At 51.7% G+C, this 24,491-nt stretch overlaps 8 protein-coding genes across 8 annotated transcripts; 3 read left to right on the top strand and 5 right to left on the bottom strand.

Annotated features, from left to right (window-relative positions):
* Window positions 1-870: 870 nt before the first annotated feature.
* On the bottom strand, window positions 871-6,177 carry PMZ80_005652 (uncharacterized protein; the record flags this gene model as incomplete). The annotated part of the gene is made up of 1 exon (XM_064874070.1): window positions 871-6,177. One exon carries the CDS (start codon window positions 6,175-6,177, stop codon window positions 871-873), a length of 5,307 nt encoding a protein of 1,768 aa, XP_064729792.1.
* A 622-nt stretch (window positions 6,178-6,799) lies between these two features.
* PMZ80_005651 (uncharacterized protein) lies at window positions 6,800-10,807 on the top strand (the record flags this gene model as incomplete). Its single annotated transcript, XM_064874069.1, has 1 exon — window positions 6,800-10,807. The coding sequence occupies one exon, from the start codon at window positions 6,800-6,802 to the stop codon at window positions 10,805-10,807; it is 4,008 nt and encodes a 1,335-aa protein (XP_064729791.1).
* A 64-nt stretch (window positions 10,808-10,871) lies between these two features.
* Window positions 10,872-11,522, bottom strand: PMZ80_005650 (uncharacterized protein; the record flags this gene model as incomplete). Its single annotated transcript, XM_064874068.1, has 1 exon — window positions 10,872-11,522. One exon carries the CDS (start codon window positions 11,520-11,522, stop codon window positions 10,872-10,874), a length of 651 nt encoding a protein of 216 aa, XP_064729790.1.
* A 196-nt stretch (window positions 11,523-11,718) lies between these two features.
* PMZ80_005649 (uncharacterized protein) lies at window positions 11,719-14,250 on the top strand (the record flags this gene model as incomplete). Its single annotated transcript, XM_064874067.1, has 1 exon — window positions 11,719-14,250. One exon carries the CDS (start codon window positions 11,719-11,721, stop codon window positions 14,248-14,250), a length of 2,532 nt encoding a protein of 843 aa, XP_064729789.1.
* Window positions 14,251-14,565: 315 nt separating this feature from the next.
* On the bottom strand, window positions 14,566-15,681 carry PMZ80_005648 (uncharacterized protein; the record flags this gene model as incomplete). The annotated part of the gene is made up of 1 exon (XM_064874066.1): window positions 14,566-15,681. One exon carries the CDS (start codon window positions 15,679-15,681, stop codon window positions 14,566-14,568), a length of 1,116 nt encoding a protein of 371 aa, XP_064729788.1.
* Window positions 15,682-17,354: 1,673 nt separating this feature from the next.
* PMZ80_005647 (uncharacterized protein) lies at window positions 17,355-20,600 on the bottom strand (the record flags this gene model as incomplete). Its single annotated transcript, XM_064874065.1, has 1 exon — window positions 17,355-20,600. One exon carries the CDS (start codon window positions 20,598-20,600, stop codon window positions 17,355-17,357), a length of 3,246 nt encoding a protein of 1,081 aa, XP_064729787.1.
* Window positions 20,601-21,315: 715 nt separating this feature from the next.
* On the top strand, window positions 21,316-22,581 carry HSV2 (Phosphatidylinositol 3,5-bisphosphate-binding protein; the record flags this gene model as incomplete). Its single annotated transcript, XM_064874064.1, has 1 exon — window positions 21,316-22,581. One exon carries the CDS (start codon window positions 21,316-21,318, stop codon window positions 22,579-22,581), a length of 1,266 nt encoding a protein of 421 aa, XP_064729786.1.
* Window positions 22,582-23,636: 1,055 nt separating this feature from the next.
* On the bottom strand, window positions 23,637-24,416 carry PMZ80_005645 (uncharacterized protein; the record flags this gene model as incomplete). The annotated part of the gene is made up of 2 exons (XM_064874063.1): window positions 23,637-24,357; window positions 24,412-24,416. The coding sequence occupies 2 exons, from the start codon at window positions 24,414-24,416 to the stop codon at window positions 23,637-23,639; spliced, it is 726 nt and encodes a 241-aa protein (XP_064729785.1).
* Window positions 24,417-24,491: the final 75 nt, after the last annotated feature.

Raw genomic sequence — 24,491 nt, 5'->3', positions numbered from 1 at the left:
CGCACTTTCCCATCTCGCCAATCGTACCTTCCTTATACACTTGGATAGGTAGCAGCTTCCTTATCTTACGTCGTCACTTCCCTTCTTGCCTATCGCGCCTTCCTCATACGAGCGTCCAGGGTCGATGCTTCCTCACGTTGGGTCGCGCCTTCTTCCCATGCTGCCGGTTGTAGCTGCCGCATACTGATCGCGCCTTCCTTCTTTCCCGGTGCGCCTCCCTTTCCTGCCGTCCTTCCTTCCCACTTTAGTGGTCGCACCTTCATTATACCATTTTACTTGGTTGTACCTTCCTTAGATCGGGTCGCACCTTCGCATCTTGTCGGTCGCGTCTTCCTTGAATCTACGCTATACCGCATCGTACCTTCCCATGCTAGATCGTAGCTCCCTTCTACACTGATCGTACCTTCCCCTTCCCACCTTACTAGTCGCACCTTCTTAAGACCAATTTAGTGGGCCAGACCTTCCTCATAACATTTTACGGGGTCGCACCTTCCTTGTATGGGGTCGTACCTTCCTGCTACTAGGTCGTGCCTTCCACCCGACTTACTGTAGCGTACCTTCCTTATGTCTGAGTAAGTGATGGGTGGCACCTTACGATATTACTGTGAACCGCCTTCCTCACAGAGGCCTCACGGTCCCTTATCGTGGTCTTGCCTTCCTTGTTGATTGCTACAGGCGTCGTGTCAGGTCACGCGAGTGTGACAACAGGAGTAGAAGAACGACAGTTTATACACAACGTTGCTATTCCAACTATATCAAGCTTGCTCTATCGGAGTGCTTCACAGGTACCGAATCCAACACAAACGCCAGACGCCTCGCTAAGTACCCAAATAACCAAACATTCATCCAAGATCACCGCAAAATTCTATCTTACTCCCCACCCCGCAGCGCAGGCCGCTCCGGCAACGCCCTCTGCTGCCCAGACCCTGCTGCTCTCCCCCTACCCTCCGCGATCTTCCCCACAACCCTCCCAAAGTACTGCGCCACAAACCCCTCAGTATAGTAACTGTGGTTACTACTATGGTCCGCGACCAAATTATGCGCCAGTTCGTGACAGAGGATAACCCACCAGTAGACCAGCGCATCGTCCATCCCGGCCTGTGCAGTCGCCGCGTCAGTTGACTGTGTTTGTGTCTCGTGCAACTGGCGGAAGTAGAGGTAATTACAGAAGATGCTCCCGTTGCGATTAAACGCTATTGTCTTCCCGCCTGTCTCGAAGAAGATGTTTAGAATTGATGGACTCAGACTGAAGATCTCCCCTGTTGACTTGAGGAGGTCAGCGAACGCATTGAGACCGCTGATGTTCTGGGATAGGAATTGAGATGCGTTTATGGGATGGGCGGGGTCTTGAGGGAGGAACATCTGAATGTTATGTTTGAGTTCGGCGACGAAGGCGAGGTCGTGGGCTGGTTTCTCGTCGCAGTAGGATTTTGTCTCGGAGACGACGTTTTGTTCGCCGCGGCTGAAGATGGCGCTGCTGTTGTGGGGGCGGGATTTGCGGATTGCGGAGAGGAGATTCTGTTGCATGGCGTGGGGGGCTGTTACGGCTGTGTCGGGACCGCTGCCGCTGCCGGTGCTATCGGCTGAGTAGGGTGGTGGAGGATCGTGGGATGATGAGGGTGTTTGTGGTCGGCCTTGTGGGATTGGAAGTGGTTCTGGGCCGGAAAGTGATGAGGTAGGACGTTGTTGTCGGCCACCAGCACCAAGACCAAAGTTCTTCGCGAAATTGGAGAGCATGCGTTGGGCTGAGCGTATTGGTTCGTTGTCTGCATCTTCTTGTGGGAAGTGCTGTGATGAGGGACCGGCTAGTGCACCTGCATTCTTACTATCTGGCGAGTCGGGGAAGGCACCGATCATGTTCTGCTTGGCGGATTTTTCCTTCTTCTGCTGTGCCTTCGTTGACTCCCATGCCTTTTGCTGTTCTTCGATGCGCTTCTGCTCCTCTTCTAGCTCTTTCTGGCGGTTGTTTTCGGCCATTCGAGCTTCTGCTGCCTTTTGGCGCAGGATTCTGGAGACATTGAAACCTCGATTGCGGAGCTCGAAGAGGTCCGTCTTGAGAAGCATTTCCAGAGTCAACGGTGAATGCAGCTTTGGTCGGTTGAGCAAGAGGTGAATAAGTGCTTGGCTGACTTGGTAGAAATCCGGATTCGCGCCGACCACCCAGAGAGTATACTCACGGTTGCTGGCGGTAATAACTGCTGTTCGCTTCTGCGAGTGGACTACATTGCGGCCTCGTAGAGATCTGCGAAGAGTGATTGAGGAGACTAGTTGTACACTGAGGTGCTTTTCGAGCCACTTCGCGTCATGCTTGATGTTGTCTTGTGGCTGCTCGTGGAGGAACAGTTGTGATCGTTCGACAATCAAAGTTTCCAACTTCACAGCAGGACTCTGATCAGCAGCTCGAGGACCGTGCTTGGCGGCCTCCTCAGCTAGTGAGCTTAGTAGCTGCGATCCCAGAGAGAAGTAGAAATCCTCCAGACCTTCTTCTTGTGGTGCTGCCAGAATGTTGGACTTGAAAAGGTTGTAAGCGATGAACTCGTCGACGATGATAGCATCTTCAGCACTACACAGCTGCCATTCAGTGATGCCTTGACTTTCATCGTCCTCGTATTCGTCATCATCAGCAACCAACTTCCCATTCTTCGGTGCACCAGGGATATGCTTGCTTGCCAGCAAGAATGGTGCCTTCTTCATCTCTCGGAATAGTTCCTTGTTCTTCTTGAGCACGCTAATACTATCTGCTAAGCTTCGAAGAAGAGTCAAGTATTTCTCCGGATTCTTGAAAGTGGAAGATATCCTTGCCGGCTCCTTTACCAGGATTTGGGCAACTTCAACCTTGGTCGGCTCAGGCTTTGAGCCACATTTCAGAAGGAAGGTGTTGGCTTCCTGGCCAAAGTCAACGTAGTTGAAGATCTCCCCGAATGTGTCGCTATCTCCAAGAAAGACATTTCGAGGTGACGTGTAGCTCTTGACTACGGGCTTCTCTTTGTTCTTCGAGAAAATAGGAACGAAATTGAGGTCTTGCAGCTTCGGAACGACAGAAGCATTCACTTCATTCAGTCGACCAGCAAAGTACGCAAAGAATGCCCGCGCTTCGTGGTGAGAAGTCAACTTCTTTCTGGCCAAGATCTGGATGCACGTCTCGATTGGTGGATTGCGTCGGACGCCAAACATAGGTGCATGGCTTTGAAGATCGCGCCTCAGAATGTCGAAACCGAGCAACAGTGCACCTTCATCAACGAAACATTGCGATGGTGTGCTGAGCTCTGGCTTGTTTTCAAGTGGTAGGAACGGCGTCTGAACCTTAGAGTAATCAAATTGAGCGTAGCCATTGGCGTGATAACAACTTATGAAATACGTCAATGCTTTGTCTCTGATGGTCATATCTCCAGATTTTCCGGCTCGTGCCATGATTCCAACAAGTTCTTGCACGTCGGGTACTGTGCGTAGGCCGAGCGCCGTCAGCAGTCGACCCTCAGCGCCATTGCTTCGGTATAGACCAGGCCAGGCAATAACTGGCAGGCCAAGATCCCGAAGCTGAGGTCGAGGTTCGAACAGATCAGAAACTTTATATCGTTCTTCAGACTCCCGAGTCTCGCTTGCCCGGTCTTCCTTCGGACAAATAGGTGTGTTCCGTAAGCGTTGCATATCAGCGCTCGGAATGTCATCTCTCACAGAGGCTAGATACTGAATTAGTGCCACATGTCGTCCAGGACTGCTGGCGCCGGCTTCTTTATCTTTGCTGGTCGGCTTCAGCAACCGGTCGAATACGACTCCAAGCTCTACTGTCTTTCTGACGCCGAATGCTGTAAGAATTTTGTCTTTGACACCATGGAAACCGGTAATGGTCGGCAAGTCATCAAAGAGCTTCACATTCGGGAAATATGCATCGCTGGGCTTCTTCATACCAAATTTGGTCGGGACCACAGTGTGGGCTGAGAGCAATTCAATAAGTGTCTGCTTCGAAGACTGGCTCATCGAGTCCCACTGTTTTGACAGAAGAGCAAATACCTGTTGGCTGAATGTGGGCGAAGCAGTCAAATCCTGGTCTTCCCTCAGTAAGCTCCGACTCTTCGACTCCGTGATGAGCCATCGCATCCATGGCACAATTTGTAGCTCCTGCCACCCAAGTGACTCAAGATCGTGCTTGCTAAAGCTAGACGTATACTTAAGTGGCATGACGGTTTCTGGCACAGGGAAGGTCGGCGGGATCCTACTTGGGCTGTGGAAGTATTCGATGTTACCCAGCATCAGCAATTTGCCAGTTGATCCGTCGCCACTGAGACCATGCGTCGCGTCTTCGTTTACCACTGCGATAGACAGCAACCTCGACACAGTCTGACTGTCGAGCTGGCCCTTGGCAGCATTCTTGACAAGCCACTCGAGGAACTCGGAAAGCTGCTGACCGGTGAGCGTGTTTGCTTCAAGTGCTTCCCTGATATCTGAAACCGTGACTTCTGTGACCAAGCCATACTCGACGAGCTTGTTGACAAAAGGCTTGGCTTCTTCGACAAGTTTTTCAGGCAATACCGGCACACCTTCGACAAAGCTCAATTCTTTCGGGGCGATTCGTACTTGATGTGTGGGAAGAACACCACAACTAGACAGCACGTCAATCGAAGGTTTCTTACCACTCCGCCAGAATGCGTCTTCGAGGAGTTCGCCTGTCTTTGGCGAGGGGGTAGACTCCTTGAAAGTGAAATTCTTGAAGACTGTGATACCTTCCTGTAGAAATGGCTGTACTTGATCCATCCGAATTTTTATTGAGCCATTGCCTTGGTTGATGATCCTCTGTCTCAGCTCGCCCATCTCTGAAGTCCACACGATGCGGCAGACAATACCCGCTGCTCGTAGCATTTCCATGTTCCAGGTCCGTACCCATTTCGCGTTCAAGTCTATCGACTCTCGCTCGACAGTTGGGATGACGGAAGGAGCGGAGATATGTGCATTCAAGCCGGTGGTTTGATGTGTTGGAAAGCCAATGAATATCCTGCCGGAGCGTGAGGGCAAAACAGTGGCAAAGATGTCTCCATACTTGGCTGTGGCTGCGATACTATCGTTCTCGACAAACGGGGCTGTCAGGACGGCTAGTTTGGTGTTCTTCGGCGGAGGCTTCTTTGTGGCTCTTTCGAGCTCCTCGTTGAATTTCTGACCAGTGTATGTTTTAATGGTGGCGGTGTCGACATTGAGAAAAATGCTGGCGTTCACTTTCTTGGTCAGGTCAAGTGTTTCAGCATCCTTCTGTTTTGGTACTGCGGTGGTGTCTTCTTGCTGGCGACCGCCTGCCAGTCTTGAGAAGAAACCTCGCAAAGACGGCGCCGCATCGTCCCTATTGGTCGATCGGGCAGTACTTGACGAAGCCTTATATGCGACAACCGGCATCCATTCTCCGTCTATTTGGGCCAGCTCTTTCGATACCTTCAGAATCTTCATGAAGCCCTCAGAAGTCTTTGGCTCGACATCTTTCGGTAGCGGTACATCCAGAGCAGGAGAGGTCTTCTTATTCAGGGTCAAAATGTTCCACTGATCTACCCATAGTTCTATCTTTTCTATGCCGACAAATGTAAGCGAACTTGCCAGGAACTGGGCGAGAGATATAAGCGAAGGTAGTGTAGAGGTCGTATCCCGGTAATCTAACACAAAATTTGTATCGTTGTTGCCCTCCCCGTCGGGCAGCTTCAGGCGCCGGGTGAAGAGAGAGTTTGTCTTCCAGAAAAAGGCCATGGCCTCACGACCTGAAGAGACGAAGGGCTCTTCACAATCGGCAAAGGTCGAATAGAAACCAACACCAAATGCGCCAATCTTGGTTTCATCTGGGTTGCCCTCCGCTATTCTCTTCAACCTCGCCCAGTCATTCTCGTTGAAAGGTTGCCCGTTGTTCGTGACAACCAGTCTCTTCAAGGTATGATGTTGTATTACATGTTTCAGCATGCTCGACTGAGAAGCATCTTGAGGAAGAGGTACCGTTGCTGAGGGTATCGTCTCGAACTTAATGGTGACTTTCGATGCAGCAGCGTCCGCAGCGTTCTGAATGAGCTCTCGAAGCGTTGTCCACTCTCCAGAATATCGTGCTAGCACTTTGTCTATCAGAGCTCTCGTGTTGACTGTGACTGCCTCCTCATCTGCGCCAGAGTGCATCGTCTGCGCCCGAAGCGCATTGAAGTCCATCGCTGCCATCTTGGCCAGCAAGAGAGATGAGGGATAACCAAGTTGGTGAGTGGTCAGTAAATCAGGGGGGGCTCATAATATCCGTATTGGTACAGTGGCGACAAGATAGGTTGATAGCCCAAGAAGGAAAGATACGTGTGGCGACGAAGCTGGAAGAAGATAGGTTACGCCTATCGAAGTGCAGGAACCGCTCAATATGCAGAGAGAAAACACGCCGTGATATGCCAACAAGATATGTGCTAGTACTCCGTACACAGTGAACAATGGCGGTGCAGTCGAGGCGGACATTTCGAGTCCTTTTGCCTTGCGTGAGGCCACAACAAATAACGTCACTTCCTCGGCCGTGGATGCCGCCTGATCGCCTGGCTGCGCGGTAGCGCCGGAGATACGCAGTAGCGCCGCGGCCGATGATCTGGTGTCAGCCTCGCTCCTTCGTACACGAGGCTACTTCACATTCGTCGATCACGCCTAGCATGGCAACAATTAGACCGATACAGCTTCAAGCCCTGATAGGACGCGACTATCTACAGATTGTTGTGGATTTATCTCAGCCGCGTTTGGTTATTTTGCGAAGACCATGAGGACGGCAAAAGGATGAGGCAGCACGGTTGTATGGCCCCATGACGAGAACATGGGATATGACCCTTTTTCACCTCTCGCACCAGCGTTGATCAATGTTCTATGTCTGCCTGCTGGTCGAGTGACTCCACGGACCTTTGACAGTTATCTCACATGGCTTCAGACATCTGTCGGCATTGTAGCTCAGCCATTGTCGAAGGAGCAGAAATCTCAATCAGATCACAAGGGCACAGAAAGCAGCCATGATTCAGCATTACTCTTCCGTTTCAGCTCTCATTCCAATGCAAGCTTTGTTCAACGTACAGCGTTCTTCGAGCCAAATCGGCAGCCACAGATTGTTGTTGGTATCATCGATGGAAGCTCTCTACCTTCCGAAGGCTTCGAGGCGGAACTCCGACAAGCACAGTCGCGAGTTAAGCAGGTCTTTGAACAGGCTGGTGGAATTGAAACACCAAGTAAAGTGATAGTCTTTGATGCAACAAACATCCCGAGCACGACTGATGCTGTCTTCATACGAACAGAATCGGCAAATTCGAACACAGGAGGTCTCATTGAGTGGCTGTCTGGAGCAGCCGCCTCGAGGGGGAACCGCGTTCTTGATGTCTTACATTCACAAGAGGTTGAGCTTCCACAGTCAGTATCAAGGTCAGACAGGCTCAATGGCGCAGAACCACGACCAGATTCGAGAGCGGAAGACAGTCGACGGCAGTCTATCATTCCTTCATTTGGTCGCACGAATACGGAGACCCCTCCGGCGCCCGAAGACCAGATTTATGCGTCTACTTCGGGCAAGATAGTGTCCGCAGCATTAGTCAAGCTCCAGATGGGTCAATGGACTGAAGCGCTCGATCGGCTTGTTGATGGTGCACGAGCTGCAAGAGATGCTAACAGTCCAGCATGGCACGCAAAAGCACTAGAGGGCATGCTAGTGTGCTTGCTGCTTCACGCATGGGCCGGCAGGGAGTTTCAGATTCCTCAAGATTGCTATCCTACGACCAGAGGGTACTCGAGCAGCAGTGCAATCCACAGTATCGCCGATGCTAACAGAGTCATTGCTGAGAAGTTTACTGGCACGAATACAAACCGCTTGTCTGGCCTGACAGCGATGCTCCCAGGACTGATTGCGACTATCATGAATCTGTATGAGAGGTCGGCGATGGGGTTCGACAATGGTCTACCTCAGATACTTGTCTGCGAGGCAAGAGTTAGCCTTGCTGTTCTGCTTGTTACCGTCCGCAGGCATGAGGGTCTACTGAACGCTGCTGCTCTAGATGCGCTGGTTGGATCGAGACAGGAACTCAACTTCCCATCATCCTTGGAGCCATCAAGTGCTGGACTGGTCCTGCGAAGCTCGAATTTGAGCAGCTTACTTGTCGAGTCAATCACCGAAGCTCAAGCACAGTTGTCCATACAGGCAGCCTCCACAATCTATTTCGTCATATGTCAGAACTTGGCTGAGCTGCAGCTTGAGAGGAAGCAAGGCTTTTACCTCAAAGATATCCTTCAGAAACTACCGCCCGCGCTGATTGAGGCACGTAAGGTTGGGGCCGCTGAGGCAGCAGTGCACCCATCAATCAATGGTTTGAGTGCATTTACCTCAGGAAACAAGGGTCATACAAGGCTTGCTCAAGGCATGAGGGCGCTGCTACAGCTTGCAGTACAGGCTTACGAGCTCCCAGATCTCTCAAAGCTGCAGCATGAACCGGATACCGAGGACGACCAGGTCGTTACGAAGACACGACTTTCATCCTGGTTGTCGGTCTTCATCTCTGGCGATATCGCCACGAAACTTGAGATTCTTCGGCTTTGCGTGCGTGTTAGTGATGCACTTCCTGACCTCATTGGAAGCATCCAATTCATGTCGTTGATACTCTTTGTCACCCGTCAGCAGGTTACGCTCTTCCATGGCTCTTCGAACGCTGTGCCTCTGATAGCAGCAGAGGAGCAGACAAGGCTAGCGAACGGCATCAGCAATGCCGTTATCGCTGCTCAAAGACAGGGCAATAACAACATCCTCGCAAGCTATTGGGACGACTTCCTAGTCCGAGGAATTGAATTGTATGAGAGTCCAAGTGCTGGCAAGCTCATGCCTCATTCTTCGAAGGATCTATCCCTTACAACCACCTCCGGCACAAGCAAGAAAGATCCATTCATCTACAACCCCTTTTCAGGCGATCGCAAGGCCAGTGGTCCTATCATTTTGGTCAAGGACGAAGTCGCTACTTTTGACGTTGTTCTTCAGAATCCGCTCGAGATCGATATCGAAGTCGAAAGTATCTCCCTTATCTCTGATGGCTGCGCGTTTGCGGCGCAGACTCACAGTGTTGTTGTTGGCCCATTGGCAGCACAAGCATTCACATTACAAGGCGTGGCAAAGGAAAGTGGTACACTCAAGATCATTGGGTGCAAAGCGAAGATCAAGAATTGCTATGAACGAACATTCACCATATACAGCGGTACCTGGAAACCACCACAAATAATCAAACGCAAGCAGCTGCAGAGTCTAGTTGTCGACCTCCCGCAATCACAAATCCTGGAGCTCAAGGTTGTGGATCCATTACCACAACTACAGGTCTGCAGCACAAGCCTCGTGCAGCGGTCTGTCATGCTGCTTGATGGCGAGAAATGCAAGTTCAGCTTGATACTTGAAAACCCAGGTTCAATACCAGCCGATTTAGTCCTCTTCAGCTACCAAGACTCGGTATCAAGACAGTTACAAGATGCACTGGCTACTAAAGACCTGCAGCCAGCCGATTCATACGAGGTGCAGTACCAGCTTATGCACCGTCAAGCAATCAAGCGTATTACGCCAGAGTCAAATGGCACCCAAAAGTCCACACGCAGTGCAGCAGCAGTAGAAGCGCAAACAAAGAACACCTTTGACTTCGAAATATTAGGGAAGCCAGGGCTCACCGAAGCGGTTGTGCTCATTGACTATGCACATCTTGGGAAGCCAAGAAATGAGATAGAAGGAACTTTCTACACGAGACAAATCCGATTTGTGGTCAACGTTACCGTGAACGGTAGTGTTGATATCCCAAGATGTGGTGTCTTATCCATCCCAGAAACCACTACAGCATCTTCACGAAACGAAGCAGAAGCTCAAACCAATGGCAAGGCATCCACAGCTATCACTACTAATGGAGAGAATGCTGTAAAGGGCCAGGGCCAGGGCCAATGCCTCCTTCAGCTCGACCTCCGCAGTCTCTGGCAAACACCACTCAGCGTCACTATCGAGACAGCTTCACCCTCCTCCTCAGCCGAGGTACCTCCCACTTGGACAACCGCAACATCAACAACCCTCCTCCCAACCCAAATATCCCGCACCCTAACCCTCCTACCCAGAATCTACATCCCCAATACCCACGAACCAATACCCAGCCTCACCCCCTCCAACAACCGCCAATTCGTCGTCAGCGCCAGCAAACTAAGTCTCGAAGCTGAACTCGCCACCCGTGAAGCATTCTGGTACCGCGAGGAGGTCTGTAAACGCCTACGAATAGGATGGAAAGAGGAATATACAAGTGGTGGGAGGGCGAGGGAGGGTGAAATCGATATTCGCAAGGGCGTCAGGTTGAGTCCACGGATGATTGATGCGTTGAGAGTTGAGCATGTGCAGATTAGCTTTGATTTGCTTCCGGCGCGGGAGGGGGATGGGGACAAGGTTGTGCGCAACGGCAAAGGAGAGTTCGAGGTGAGATGGAACGTCTTCGCGAGGTTGATCGTCAAAGTGCAGAATTTGACGCAGGATGATCTGAGGTTATTGTTGAGGTTGCAGCCTAGTCTGGCTGACCAGTCGCATAGCCTGGCTATGGATCTGAGTAAGAAGTTCGTGTGGAGTGGTGTGTTGCAGCGGGTGGTCAAGGCTGGTATTAAACCCGGTCAGACCGTCGAAAGTGAGCTTGGTGTTGTCTGCTTGGCGGTGGGAGCGTACCAAGTCAACGCTACCGTCGAAGAAATACGTGGTCGGAAGAGAGAGATCGAGGGTGTAAACGGTGGAGATGCCGAGAGACGCATATGGCATGCGAGGAGGCCTGCTTTGATCCGTGCTGTTGGATAGTCGGACCTGCGACTACATGTCCTCCCATAGTCCCAGATAGAAAACAATCAATCAATCAACCCCATCACAACACCCTCGTAACCGCATCCAACACCTCCAAAAACCCCTCCCTACTCAAATCCACCTTCGCAATCCCCAACCCCACCATCAACACCCTCCCCTCCCCCGGATCCTTCGTCGTAATCAAACTCGCAATCTGACTCGCATATAGCTGTCCCATCGTCTCCCTGTCACCCCCACCCGCACCGAGCAGTGTCCGCGGCTGAAAGCGCGTCACGGGAAGTAATGAGTCTTCGTCGCTTGTCCCCGCGAGTCCGAAGTGTGGGTCTGTGGTGGTTGGGTTGTCGGCGGCTAACGGGACGGTGAGCCATTGGGCGAGACGGCCGTGTTGGGTGATTGTTATCAGGAGTTTGTCGGCGAAGGAGATGCGGGTTATTGTTGTGGGGGTGTTGGTGGTGGAGATTGTGGTTGTTGTTGTTGTGGTTTGGGCTGGGTAGGGGAGGGTTACGAGGGTTGGGTCGTCCATTGTGTAGATTTGTAGGCCCATAGGTCTTGTGTGGGTATTGAATGTGCTCGCAAGTGTGTATGTGGCCCAGATGTAAGTCCTTACTTTATGTCTAGGCCGCTGGGCGACGAAGTCACGTCTACGGTTACGTAGATCAGCATCTGTACAAGTGGAGCCCGAGTGAGGTTGAGTCTTGGCACCGAATGCCATTCTTTGCAAGCTATTTGTCTTCGTGCTTGCTTGCTTATGTTTATCATACAAGCTGACTTGTCGCCAGCAATCAGCGCTCGACTATGTATATGTCAACCTTGTCGACCATGTCTTCTCCATTCCTGACCACGTTGTTGTGCCATACGTTCGGGTCTCACAACACAGATCCTGGCTAGTCCATTAGCTTTAACACGGCATGTCGCTTGGATTCACTATCAATGCCAGCCCGCTATCGCAGATTAGTGTAGCAATATCCGACATAGCTACAGCGGTACAGCTGGCCACTGGTGTCTATGGATGGTGGAAATCAAATGAGAGATCCCAAAGCTTGGATCAAGCTCTTACCACAGCTGGAGGCCATCTTGTCACCTCAAGTGCTTTCAATCTGCAGTGCTACAAAGATATTCGACAATGCCATCACGTGCTGGGTGCTGTTGTTGGAGAGGGGACAATTCGGACGGTGGCACTGCCCAGAGCCTCTACAGCCATTTCTGATGACCCTGGTCGAACTTGCCTCCGGGCTTTGACTACAGCTCTTCTCTGCCTCTACACTACTGAGGCCACCGTCATGATTCTTGCTGATGTCCTTCCCAGCTGCTTGATCCAGCTACATCAGGAAGACGCCACGTTCGAGATCTCGGGTCCGCTTTTCGCCAGCTTGAAGGATGCCGTTCACGCCATTGCTAAAGAAGAGGAGAATGATACTTTAGGGAAGTATCTGCTCGAGCAAGCCTGCGACGACAAGGTGATTTTGTTTGCGGGCACTGACGATAATCTTCGTCCGAATCTTGCAGAGCATCTGCACGAGAAGGATCTTGCGGACATTGCGCTGGTCGCTGGGGCACAGAGATGGGCCTTAACTTCGTCAATTCAGCGACCGTCAACGACCTATATTACAAGGTCTCTCAATGTGTGGGTGCTCGTAGGCATGATGCAACGACTGGGCTTCGAAATCATGGCTTCGCCTGTCCTCCACGCTCCCAGGGCAATGTCCGATCGACGAGATGAAACTTCCACAGCTCAGGACAAGATCGCGAGTATCGTGCTGAATGTGACCTCGCAGGGGCAAACTGATCCTTGGGAACACGGGGTTGCGCGTGCAGGTTCAGAGGACAACAACTTCTCACGGCCACTGCTCACCGATGTGGCTTCAGTGCCCTGGCTCATTCACAAGCACCTCGGTGTCCGCTACGGTGCTAGCTGTGAGTACTTGACTCAGGTGTTCAATCATGCACGGCTCAAGGTGAAAGACATGGATAGCTCACTCACAATTATGGACGGCCAGCTGACCCTGGGGCTTAGCATGCTGGCCAACGGCTATCCTGATTCATCCAACCGTTTCCATGCTGGATTCGGAATGCTCGTCAACAATTGGAGTCAAATTGGTCCACCACTACCATTCCATGCAAGGTTCCCCGAATATACTAGGCTTGCCTGGACCGTCGCAGACAGCTTCCTGCGTACGGCTGACGAAGCTCTTTTTCGTTCTAGTTCTCGTGTCAAAGCGGCGATCCGTATCTACAGGACGATGCCAACGGTACAAAATGATTCTGGGGAAACCCTGACACCAATCCAAATCTTCGAGGCATTGTTTCCACACAGTGCCATCCAGTCGTTGATGTTGGGCTCATGTTATGGAATCTTGTCTCATTTCGTTCTTGGAGATAAGCGGGATGACTCAGAGCTGGACAGTGTGGCCTTCTCTCCGCTCCTACTAAAAAAAGAGTTGCAGTCAGGACGATTCAGCCGTCTGTTGGACAACTTCAATAAATTCCTGACAGGAACGGCAAACTACGAAGACCTCCTAGGGAGTATGGCTAAACTGATTCTAGGTTGGTCCCAGGACCTCCCGCACAACAAAGCACGTCGAGACCAAGAACTGATACTTGGATTGCAAAGCAACGGACTCAGCATTCTGTCCCAATTTGCCCTCGATCCAACGCTTGATACCCACAGTCTTTACAGATTCCGTGTGACCGATGGTTTGATCGTCAACCTGCCTGTTACCGAGAACAACTCTGTGATCATGCATCGTTGTTTGCCAAACAAAGAGTTGATATATCGACGCGACCAGGTCACCCATCATGGGAAGCTTGTTCCATTCGAGGCAGACTCGACACTACGCGAAGACATGTATCGTTTCAGCCTCGAGCCGTGTTGGGAACATGATGGCAAAGAGGCCGTTCCTCAATTGCGGTATAAGGGAAGAGAGTGCATGACAGTTACCTCAAGAATGCTCCAGGCGTGGCTTCTTGATTATCATCAACCTAGAACAGTCAAGCACGTTCGCTGCTCATGTGGCTCGCCGACCATGGAACTCGAGACTGACGATAACGAATCTTGGGCCCATCTCACTGTCGAGAGCTTTCTCACCTTCTCTCCTGAGCTCAACACTGCTTCGCAGCCGCATAGCCTGCGCCTTACACGGTCATGGCTGCGGAGCTTCGATGTTCGTTCAAGGACATTGATCGATGCAAGAGGTTGCACTGCGCTTCAGCTTGCCATCATTGGAACGGCAGATACCTCGCACCTTCTTCTCAGTGATGGCTGCATACAGTGTACCTATGCAGAGTGTCGGACCCAGCGACTAGCGTCCGTTCACTTCTCTTGTACACATCAAGAGTGCTTTGCTCAGCCACCGGGCAAGAACCGTATTTCTTGCCCAGCCGCTGCGAAACCCAAAGTGGTGTCTAACGTTCGCAAAGGCATTGTTATTATGATGGTGTGAGAATACCTACCAAGTGACTTCGTGTCGCTGTAACAAGTCATGATCGCAAGCTGAAGAGGTCGCCTGTCCGTGGAAATCACAGTCGAAGTTTCTGCAAAAGCTTTCGATGCTCGGCCAACGGCGAGGACCTGCTACAATCGATTCCGACTGTGTCTGATGCCTACTCACACCTCTCATAGGACACAGCAAAGTTATCATCTTACTTGCACACTTGCCTCTCTTCCCTTCATGATGTAGGAAATGACGGGTTGAGTGTACCTGTCCTTCTCAAGGCTGCTCCTTCTTCCGCTACAAAACCAGTTCATCCTGCATCCCTCACCCCTCCAACGAAAACCCAACATCCCCCACCCCCCTCCCCATCTCCACCAAATTTCTCCTCATCACCTCCGCCACCCTTCTCTTCCCCTCATCCTGAATACTCCCAAACCCACCCCCGTCCCCATCAACCCACTCCCCAACCCCATGCTGCAACACCTGCCTACACCGTTCCGCTCCATACCCCCTAAGCCCCACACTCCCATGCAACGTCATCCGCCCCAGCTCGGTATGCTCATCAATCCCCCCATAAACCCCCCTATGCAAAATATTACTATCATAAAACACCGCGTCACCCGGCCCCAAATTAACCCTGACCTCCCCAGGCAAAACATCGTATTTCCCGGCCTTCCTCTCCTGTTCCGTCCTCACACGCCGATGACTCCCCGGCACAACAACCAAACTCTCATCCTCAAATAGCGCGATGTTATACTGCGCGTGCAGTTGGCGTCCAGCCGGCGTTTTCTCACTCAGTAACCTCGCTTCCTCGTCCTCAGTTACATCAGGACGCACATCATCCCTATGCCACTCCAACTCAAACCCTTGGCGTTTGCCGGGGCTAACCAGCAGATTAAACAGCTCCATCACTAGTTCATCTTCCTCTACCGCCCTCCCATCCTCCCCCGCAAGTAACCCCCTCACCACCCCCAACACCTCCTCACAAAAATACACCTCGCTGTACACATCCCGCACGCTCAAATCAGGGTGAAGTAAATGCTGCACGCCCCAGATATTAAGACCCTGATCCGGCGACTTGTAAAGTGGCCAGGGCGGATACTGCTTCGGTACAGTCCGTACATGTGGCCAGAACGTGCCGAGCCGGGTTCGCTGGACGAGGTACTTGCTGGTTGCGCGGGCGGCGAGGAGGAGGTGTGGGGGGAGGAGGGAGGGGAGGATGATGAAGCCGTTGTGTTGGAGGGATTGGAGATTTGTGGGAGAGGTGGTGCGGGTTGGGTTTGCGGATGAGGCTGTGGTTGTGGTTGTAGCTGTGCTTGGCGCATTCTCGCTCAAGATCGAGAGCGAGGATGAGAGTTTCGTGGGGATGGTGGGTGAGGATGAGTTGCGGAGTCTGGTGAGGTCGGGTGGGTGGGTGATTGTGGGTTCTGTGTCTGTCATGATGGCTTGGGGCGTGTGACCGAAGTTCTGCTGAGTGTGTATAGTTGATTGGTAGACCGTAGCCTATGGCGATCTGATCTTCAAGATCTGGCGGATGGTGAGGCTTGGCAACTTCCCGGTATATTTGTAGGCTTGATGTCGCTGTGCGGTTGACCCGGGGATGCTACTACACGTCTTTGGGATCTAGATGCAGTTTGTCTTCGCAGTGCTTGATCTAGAGATGTGGTCGAGAAATGAGCACGTGCTTTGTGAGGTGGCATGGAGCTTCTGCTCAGATGCGGAGATTGATCCTGGCGGGAGTGGAGAATCACGTTCACCACGGACAAGTACAGTACCTGCGAATCATCATGAGCCAGAAACGCTTATTATTCATGCTCATACACATTAACACTATAGGGTGCCGCTCGCTGCTTTCTACCCTATACTGGAACACTGTTGTACACTGGCGGTCTGGTCCCGCACAGTCGTCGCTCAACTATACCTCATAACCCGAAACTCATCCACGTCCGAGGACTCCTTCGTTGACGCATTCAATGACACTCGACTCCCCTTCTTCGGGCGGCTAATATTTTGCAAGTTCGTCTCCTCTTTCAATTCCCGTTTATACTCCTTTCTGTGCTTCAGCTTCTGGACCAGAAAATTGTACTGCGCATTTCGTGCCGGGCAAAAGAAGCCTCTACCAGCAAATTTGCCAGATGCATATGACTCCTGTGAGTCAGTGCTCATCTGCGAGTCCATTGAGCTTCGCGGTGAAACAAAGAATCGGGAAGTGTCTGGTTGCTGCTGTTGATAATGTAGGTAGGCAGAATTAGGCCCGTCAACGTCGTCTCCGATGGTCGTGCCAGGGAGGAAGGCGGGGGGGATATAGGATCTGACGCCCGTTGCTAGAACCCTAGAAGGCAGCGGTCTATTGCTTAGTTCTTGATTTGCACGATTGAGAATTGTTCTTTGGTTGTTCTTGTTTGAATGTAATTCTAATCGGCGCTTGCCAGGTAGCTTGAGACCTGTGGTGTGAAAGATGATCTCGAGGATGTTGCTTCTTGATAACGACGCCTTCCTCCGGTGATGGCGGTGTGCTTTCGGAGATTCTGGATCGTCGCAAGAAATACATCTAGTGCCGTATGCGCTCGACTGATGGCATGGTGAGCTCAACGGTATTTATGGCCCTTATGAAGTTTTCAAGACAACTTCAGCGCTCGTACACCAGCAGTCTATATCGCTCAAACCTCATGAAATACGAGCTCGGCTGGAAGCAGCGCCTCGGTGCGCTTGCGTGGCATTCCTCGTTTTCGGTCGATAGATCAGGCGGCCAATCGCTGCGCTCTTAAGGCATGACTTCGCTAAACCTTGCCCAACAGTATCACAACACCAGAACCTTTCTTGCGAGATCCGGCATGACATCATTACTAGGCTGAGTAAGTGGCCTTGAACATTTGTCCGGGCCATGCTTTGGATTGGGCCTCTCGAAGCCGTGGTGTAATTGCGCAAGCTTCTGCTGTTACCAATGCAGGAGTTCAATCCATGCTTCGATATGTGAGATAAGCACGCCTTGCTTCTGCACAGCCGCGATCGTGACCAGATTCGGATCCGGCGCTGGACGCCAGACTTGCTAGATATCGCTATCTTGAAAGAGACTCAACATGGGAGTATGGTGATCCTCCTGACCTGCCTTCCTACGGCTCTTGGTTCAGGAACGATTCAAGCGCTTTGACCTTTCTCGTAAGCTGAGCCTTCCTGTCCTTTGCTTTGGTCTTTGCATCGTCAGATTTGATGAGGATGGGCGCAAAAGCTTCGGCATACCGATGTGCAAGATGAGCCTTTTGGACAGGCAATGCATCGCTCGCGACAGCGGTCGGTGTCATCGGTGTTGTACTGGTGCTGGAGTTTGTGGTTCGTCTAGTCAGTGAGGGTAGAAAAGACCTCTTCGTCTGCGATGAAGAGCCTGATTTGACGCTGGAAAGTGAGACATTTGACATAGCGCTTGCAGACGTGGATGACCTTGATCTGCCGACGGGCGCATCTGCGGATCTTGCTTGCTGTAATGAATCTGCGCAGAGTCCATTGATGATACGGTTGAGCATAAACGTTATGAACGTGAGGGAGACACTGTGGACGGGCGTGCTCGATATAGCCTCCATCACAATCTCCTGTACCAGGTCGCTCGTGAGCTCGGTTTTTGACCTCTCGTGCATCTGTATGTTCGACTCAATTTCTTGCCAAACGCTGCTAACGATAATGCCATCGCTCAGCGACGCAAGGAAATCTAAGAGTGTTTGAGACAGAAGTTCCAGTCTTTCTGCCGGGTTCGTACATGGGCTTAGGTGTTCATCAAGCGATTCAGCCTTGTCGAGGGCTTCTCTGATTTCAGCAAGTCTTTCGTCTTTCATGATGGGGTCGCAATTAACATCACGCCTGTCGAAGGGCCATGGAGAGCCATCCATAGCTTTCCAAGGCGGCTCTTCGTCTTCGTGAAGCATGTCCCAATCTGCTGCAACTCGTTCGACGAGCTTCGGTATCATGTCGGTCATCGCGAATATTTCTTGTGGGGCAGAATGCACTGCTACAGCTGGTGAATGGCGTTGAGTTTCGACGTGTTTATTCTTCATGGTCAAGCTCCGTACTCCGGACGGGACTTTGACAAGTTCGTCGACGCTTCGGTGAAAACAGGTCTGTAGCCAGGAGCCTGTAAGGGAGATAAAATAATCACGGCCATTCGCTATTCGCAAGACTAGAACATCATCAAGCGCTGCCTCCCCAGAATTGAGTCTTCTGACCATATCTGCATCCACAATTTCGACCAACAAGTCGATATTTGTTGTCTCCCCAGGATTCAGGGTGTAACGCGTTGCTGTGTCGACATCTCGCGGACCCACTTTGCTTGTGTCTGCTTTCTGATGCACTTTTACGCTAAGCCAAGAAGGAAACGGACTCGCTATCGCTCCCTCGACTGGCCTATTCACAAAGGCGTACGTAACTTCAATGGGCCCTGTGTTTGCTATGGTCAAGTGATGGTCGTACTGAACGTGGTATCGGACTTCGCCAAAATCAATGGTGTCTAATGCGTCTGAAGATCTGTCAGCGAGGCATGCAGAATGAGTGTGGTTGTCAAGTACCAATGTGACTGCAGGTCGTGCCTCGTTTTCTGCCTTGTCGAAGTCGCGGGTGACTTGTTGCTGCACTTTGGCCTTCAGAGTGTGATCCACTGAATCATAGGTCAGTGTAAAAACTGCAGTCAGTGGCTTGTGGTCGGAAGAAAGCACTCTTTGGTGGGATATGTACTCGTCGAGCTGAATAGTATCCTCGAACCCCTCTTTTGTTCGGACCAGCTCAAGATCGCCATCATTGTCATGCTGCTCAACTTGATCATCACACTCATCAGCATCATTCTCAGGGTCGTAGTCGAAGAGCACATCCTCTTGCGATGCAGCGTCGTCGAGACCACGTTTCTTCATCTCGTGGTCTTTTTTGCGAGCCTCGGTCTCTTGTTTGACGCGCCGATGGTAGGCCTCATAATCTGCGCGAGTGCGGTACAATATGCGGTCACACCAGCTTGGACTGCGTTTCTTCTCTCCAGAGTCGAACATAGCGACAGAGCCTACATCGTATTTGTAGGTTGGAAGAAAATTGACCTCGCCTTCACGCCAGCCGTCATGAAAAGCCTTCCTCATCCTCTGCTGGGCACGAAGCTGGTCATGTGTGAAGAGAGATTTGAGAGTTGTCTGCAATGAGGCAGGATCATTTTCGGGATCAAGGGGCGGCTCAGCTGAGCTTTCAGCAGCAGGAAGCTCAACCTCGGATTGTTCGTAGTGATTAGTGGAATGGACGGTGTTATCTCCATTGGGCGGTAGATATCCCTGCAACTCGCTATCGATCCTCCGTTTCGAAACATTCAAAATGTCGTACTCGTTTCTTGCATGCAGCAACAGAAGCCGGCGCACATCCTCGCCAGGAATGTCATCGAGTCGATAGTTGAGATCGCCGAACCAGAAAGCAATATCCTCGTCGCCGATTTGTTCGGACTGGCCGATGCCACCAACCCATTCTTCTCCAACAGGGTGAAACTTGGTGCGGGAAATGATCTGTTGGGTATCGGATATTCTGCGCTGCAGGGCCGTGGCATCAGCGCCAGCAGCGAGATGACAGTTGACAAACAGCATGCGAGTAGTCTCTCCCACAAGGATTCTGGCAGATACTGCACCTTTATTGCCGAGATAGCCCATCAAGCCTGTGCCGACACTTGTAGCATCGACCGAGCTAACCTCTGGGGCAAGCTGAGGAGATGCATAGACCAGCAATAGCAGGCCGATCAATTGATGTTCCACAACCTTCTTGTACCCTGGCGGCAAAGCTTTCTTGAGCTTATTCTTCCATCTCTTAGCTGGGTTCGGGTCGGTGAATGGCTTCATAGCTTCTGTCACAGAAGAGACATCAATGACCTCCTGTAGACCAAGCACGTACAAATCCACGTCTTTGTCACTAGGAACAGCAGCGTGGTCATGCCTTGGTAGAGTACTGCTCTTCTTACGGTGTCGAGCCTCTTGTTCTTCAACTCCCTCGACTTCGGAGTCGGACGATAGGGCATCTGAGGAATTATTGCCTGCGTCCAATCCAGCCAGGTCTTGATTCAAGCCTCTCACGCCCAATCCATGTGCAAACCATCCTCCTAAGTCCTTGCGTGTGTCGGCTAAAGCAGCAACGTTCCAGGTGCCAACCTTGACCTTGATTCTCTTCTTGCGAACATACTCGTCCTTGCGGGCTTTTACGGCGTTTGCTATCGATCCGATATAGCCACCCTTCGGACTGAGGCTCGGATTAGGTGAGGGAGGGTATGCCCCAGGCGGTCGTGGGGGATCTATGGGGGACCATGGATCGTGGGATGACCAGTGTGGACGGTGCGTGATGATGGGCTTCAAGGACATTGTGGACCGGCTAGAGTAGAGACTAGCATTTGAGCTTGCACGAATTGATAGGGACGAGGACCAAGGGGCCTGGGAAGATATTCGTAGTTGCTTCTGGTGCTTCCTTTGTGCGTACTTCCCTAGTCGTGCCTCCTCCGAGTTCGTTGCTCATTCGAGATGGTGAGGTAAGAGCAGCTCAACTCGTGAGCAAAGCTTTTTGACCCAGCTTGCACAAGTCATCAGGGACATGTTATCACGCACACAAAGACTTATTACTACTTGTACGTCTCGTGCTTAGTACGCCAGACCCCTCGCGTCCGTCAGAACTGGACTCGCTAGAATAATGACCATGTCATCGGAAGTCTCGAGGGGTCTCTCGGAAAGCTAAAGCTTGTCATCCCTGCAAGCATAGCCACCGCAGGTGGATTCTTCCTCGACAATCTGAGTTTCTAGGCTCTCTTGGCGATGCTTTGAGCCTCGAGTTCGGGGTTCTGCTCCGTTAACGATCCGGCTAACTGCTAGTGGCATAGTCGCCGTTGATGCCTAAACTGCGCTGGAGACGTGCTGGCGAGCTGCCTCATGTTTCGTGTTTCATCTTTCTGGACCATACGGGAGTCCGTTTCACCACGTCCTCACCTGTTGGCAAGCAGCTCAAACAACTCCATCTCTTTCTCATCCTACAAATAGTCGTACCCTGCGCGCATCATGCTAGCTGCACCCAACAACAACACCAACCATGAATACCCGCCCGGTTATCGATGAGTCCCACGGCCCCATCTCGCTCAGCGCATCTTTTAACAGCGACGTCTCGTGCTTCAGCGTCGGAACAGACACAGGCTTCTGTGTATTCAGCAGTGAGCCATGTGCTCTCCAGGTATCGCGGCTTCTCAATGCCGGCATTGGTATTGTCGAAATGGTCCGCAACCCACCACTCACGACTAACCCACGGACAGGCATAGCTGAAATGCTCGGCAACTACAACTATCTTGCTCTGGTCGGAGGAGGCAAGAACCCGCGTTGGCCGCAAACGAAAGTCATCATCTGGGACGATGCGAAGAAGAAAGAGGCTGTCACCATGGAGCATAAGACGGCCGTCCTGCGCGTGCGCTTGACCAGAACACATATAGCAGTCGCTCTTGTCAATGCAGTCCACCTCTACGCCTTCTCCTCACCACCCACAAGAATCGCCATCTTCGAAACAGCAGATAATCACCTCGGCCTCTGTTGTTTAGGATCTAAACTGCTTGCCTTTCCAGGCCGAAGCCCCGGCAAGATCCAAACCTTCGAACTCAAGACACAGAACGTGAGCATTATTCCCGCTCACGCATCCTCTTTACGAGCCCTCGACCTCTCCCAAGACGAATCTCTCCTTGCCTCAGCAAGTGAAACAGGCACCCTCATCCGTGTCTTCAGCACAGCAAACTGCGCAAAGCTAGCAGAACTAAGAAGAGGCGTCGACCCAGCATTCATCTTCAGCATCGCCATCTCCCCAGACAGCAATACCTTAGCCGTGACATCCGACAAGTCAACCCTCCACGTCTTCGACCTGACACAACTTCCCGGTCGACCCCCAGCAAGTCCAGCCGCCAGAACCCAAACCAACAGCGCCCGCCGCCGCTCCCAATCTCCTCAGATATCCTCCCCAGCAGCCGACGACGAACCACAATCCAACAAATGGGGTTTCTTCTCCAAGATACCTCTTCTACCCCGGATCTTCAGTGATACATACTCCTTCGCCAGCATCCACTTCGAGATGGGTGACGAAGCCATCACCAACGATAGCTCGCTCAAATACCTCCCCGCACTCGGCTCCCTGCCCACCCGACCAATGAAAGGCATCATCGGCTGGAAAGACAACGCTACAATCCTCATCCTCGGCACAGGCCGCGACGGCCGCTGGGAACGCTTCCGTATCGGCGACCGCGTCATCCAGCAGGGTCAGGAAGAGGTGATCAAGAAGGATGTCTGGAAGGATGGCTGGAAGAGATATCTGGGTAGTTGAGAGCTTGAAGAGCATACGACAATCATCTCAACACATCAAGCATCACAGTCATAGCACTGCGTCTTGGCACAACTAAGTGGTCGTCTGTAGTCCACCACAAGCTTGGATGCAGCACACAGCTCGAATTCAGCTGGTAACGCAGCCATGGATATCCAGTATCTACGCGGAGCACAGCCTTAGGCAACAAGGATCTCAGTACCAGGACGTCTCCCTTGTCAGCTTGAATCCAAGCGAAGCAGCACTGAAACCAAGCCACAAAGACGAACGCCATATAGACTATGTCAAGTTCCAATCCAGCGTGACGGTACATAGCAGTCTCGGACAGCCAGATCTCGTTTGGGAAGCATCCAAACCATCACAAAGAAGGAAAGGAGAAAGAGAGCGAGAGAGAGGGAGAGAGCAAGATTAGCGACCGTCATGGCAACATGTGGAGGGGGTACAGGTACAGGTACAGGTATAGGTGCAGGTACACGCACACGTACATAGAGGCACAAAAATACAGCAACAACGCCTTAATGATACCACGAAACTTAACCTGTATAGTCTTCCAGCAAATCTGCTTTTTCTGATTCAAGGTCCGTAGTCTTGTTCTTCAATGTACTAGGCTGGACTAGCGACCAACGCAACGCATTGCGCACCACCAAAGGATATCTCGTCCAAACCGTAGCGTCCGAAAGCCACATAAGCACATAGAATCTATGATGTTTATTCATAGTTGTCACCTGCTTGATGCTGAACCTAGGCTAGACACAAAACCATCTAGACACCGTCGATTTCACGGTGGTCGCAATAGTTAGGGAGCGTCCGCCAATGTTGCCACGTCGGCTTCCTGGCTGCCGCTGCACACAGGATTAATCATTGAACAAATGCCCGTGTTACGGAATACGGGATATCATGTGCACTCGCCATCTTGTGCCGACATGAAAGTGACAGGATAGGATAGGAACAATTCAGTGAGAGCAAACCTCGACATGCAAGCGAGAGAGCAACACAAATCTGAAAACTGGATCTTTATTTCATATTCACGAAGCCTCCTAGCTTGGACCCGCTTTATGTCAGCTCGACTCCAACTCTAGATGATGTGACTGTCCATGGCCGATCCGTGTCAGGCTCAGCTTTTTCCATTTCCTCTTCCCTTTGCGTTTACCTTTGACTTCTATGACTCCCGCAACTGGCGTGGGCGTCGCAGGCGGCGATTCAGATTCATGGAGGTTCTCGACAGCTGGGGTTGGGGTCGTAGCCGGCGATTCCAATTCATGGTGATCCTCGACGGTTGGTGTTGGGATCGCAGGCGCCGACTCTGATTCATGGTGATCCTCGACAGCGGGAGTTGGAATCGCAGGTGTCGATTCTGATTCACCGTGATTCTCGACAGCTGGGGTTGGGATCGCAGGTGTCGGAGTCTCAGGCATTATGTCTGATTCATGGTGATCCTCCACAACTGGGGTTGGGGTTGCAGGCATCGTTTCTGATTCATGGTAGTTTTCGACGTGGCGCGGACCTGACTGCCTGCGTAGATCGAGCCCTGGTGGCAGTAGGGGTGCACGACCTGTAATTGGATCACGTCCATTGTCAGAGCTTGGTGGATTGTCGCAAGTCGATGCTTCATGCTGCTGATAGGATATCGTGACGGGCGTGATCTCCTTTGAGCCATACCCTGAATCCGCAGGTGTGGCGAGTGGCTCTACTGTCGGCATGCTGACATTATTGCGGGCACATAATTTCGCAAGCTCTCCATAATCGCGCTTCCAGGCAGCTTGGATATCCAATGTAGCTCTGTTAATTGCATCTAGCCGTTTCACTAACTCTTCTTTCCTGGCAGCTATGAACGGCATTGCAGATGGATGAACGTAAGGCGGCCACCAAGACTTGGGTGTCGATGGGCATGCCTCGTTTAGTGGCGTGATCTG

Source organism: Knufia obscura (genome assembly GCF_036327395.1).
Source record: "Knufia obscura strain CCFEE 5817 isolate CBS 148926 chromosome Unknown scaffold_6, whole genome shotgun sequence".
NCBI lineage: Eukaryota > Fungi > Ascomycota > Eurotiomycetes > Chaetothyriales > Trichomeriaceae > Knufia > Knufia obscura.
This window is presented reverse-complemented; position numbering and strand designations above follow the sequence as displayed.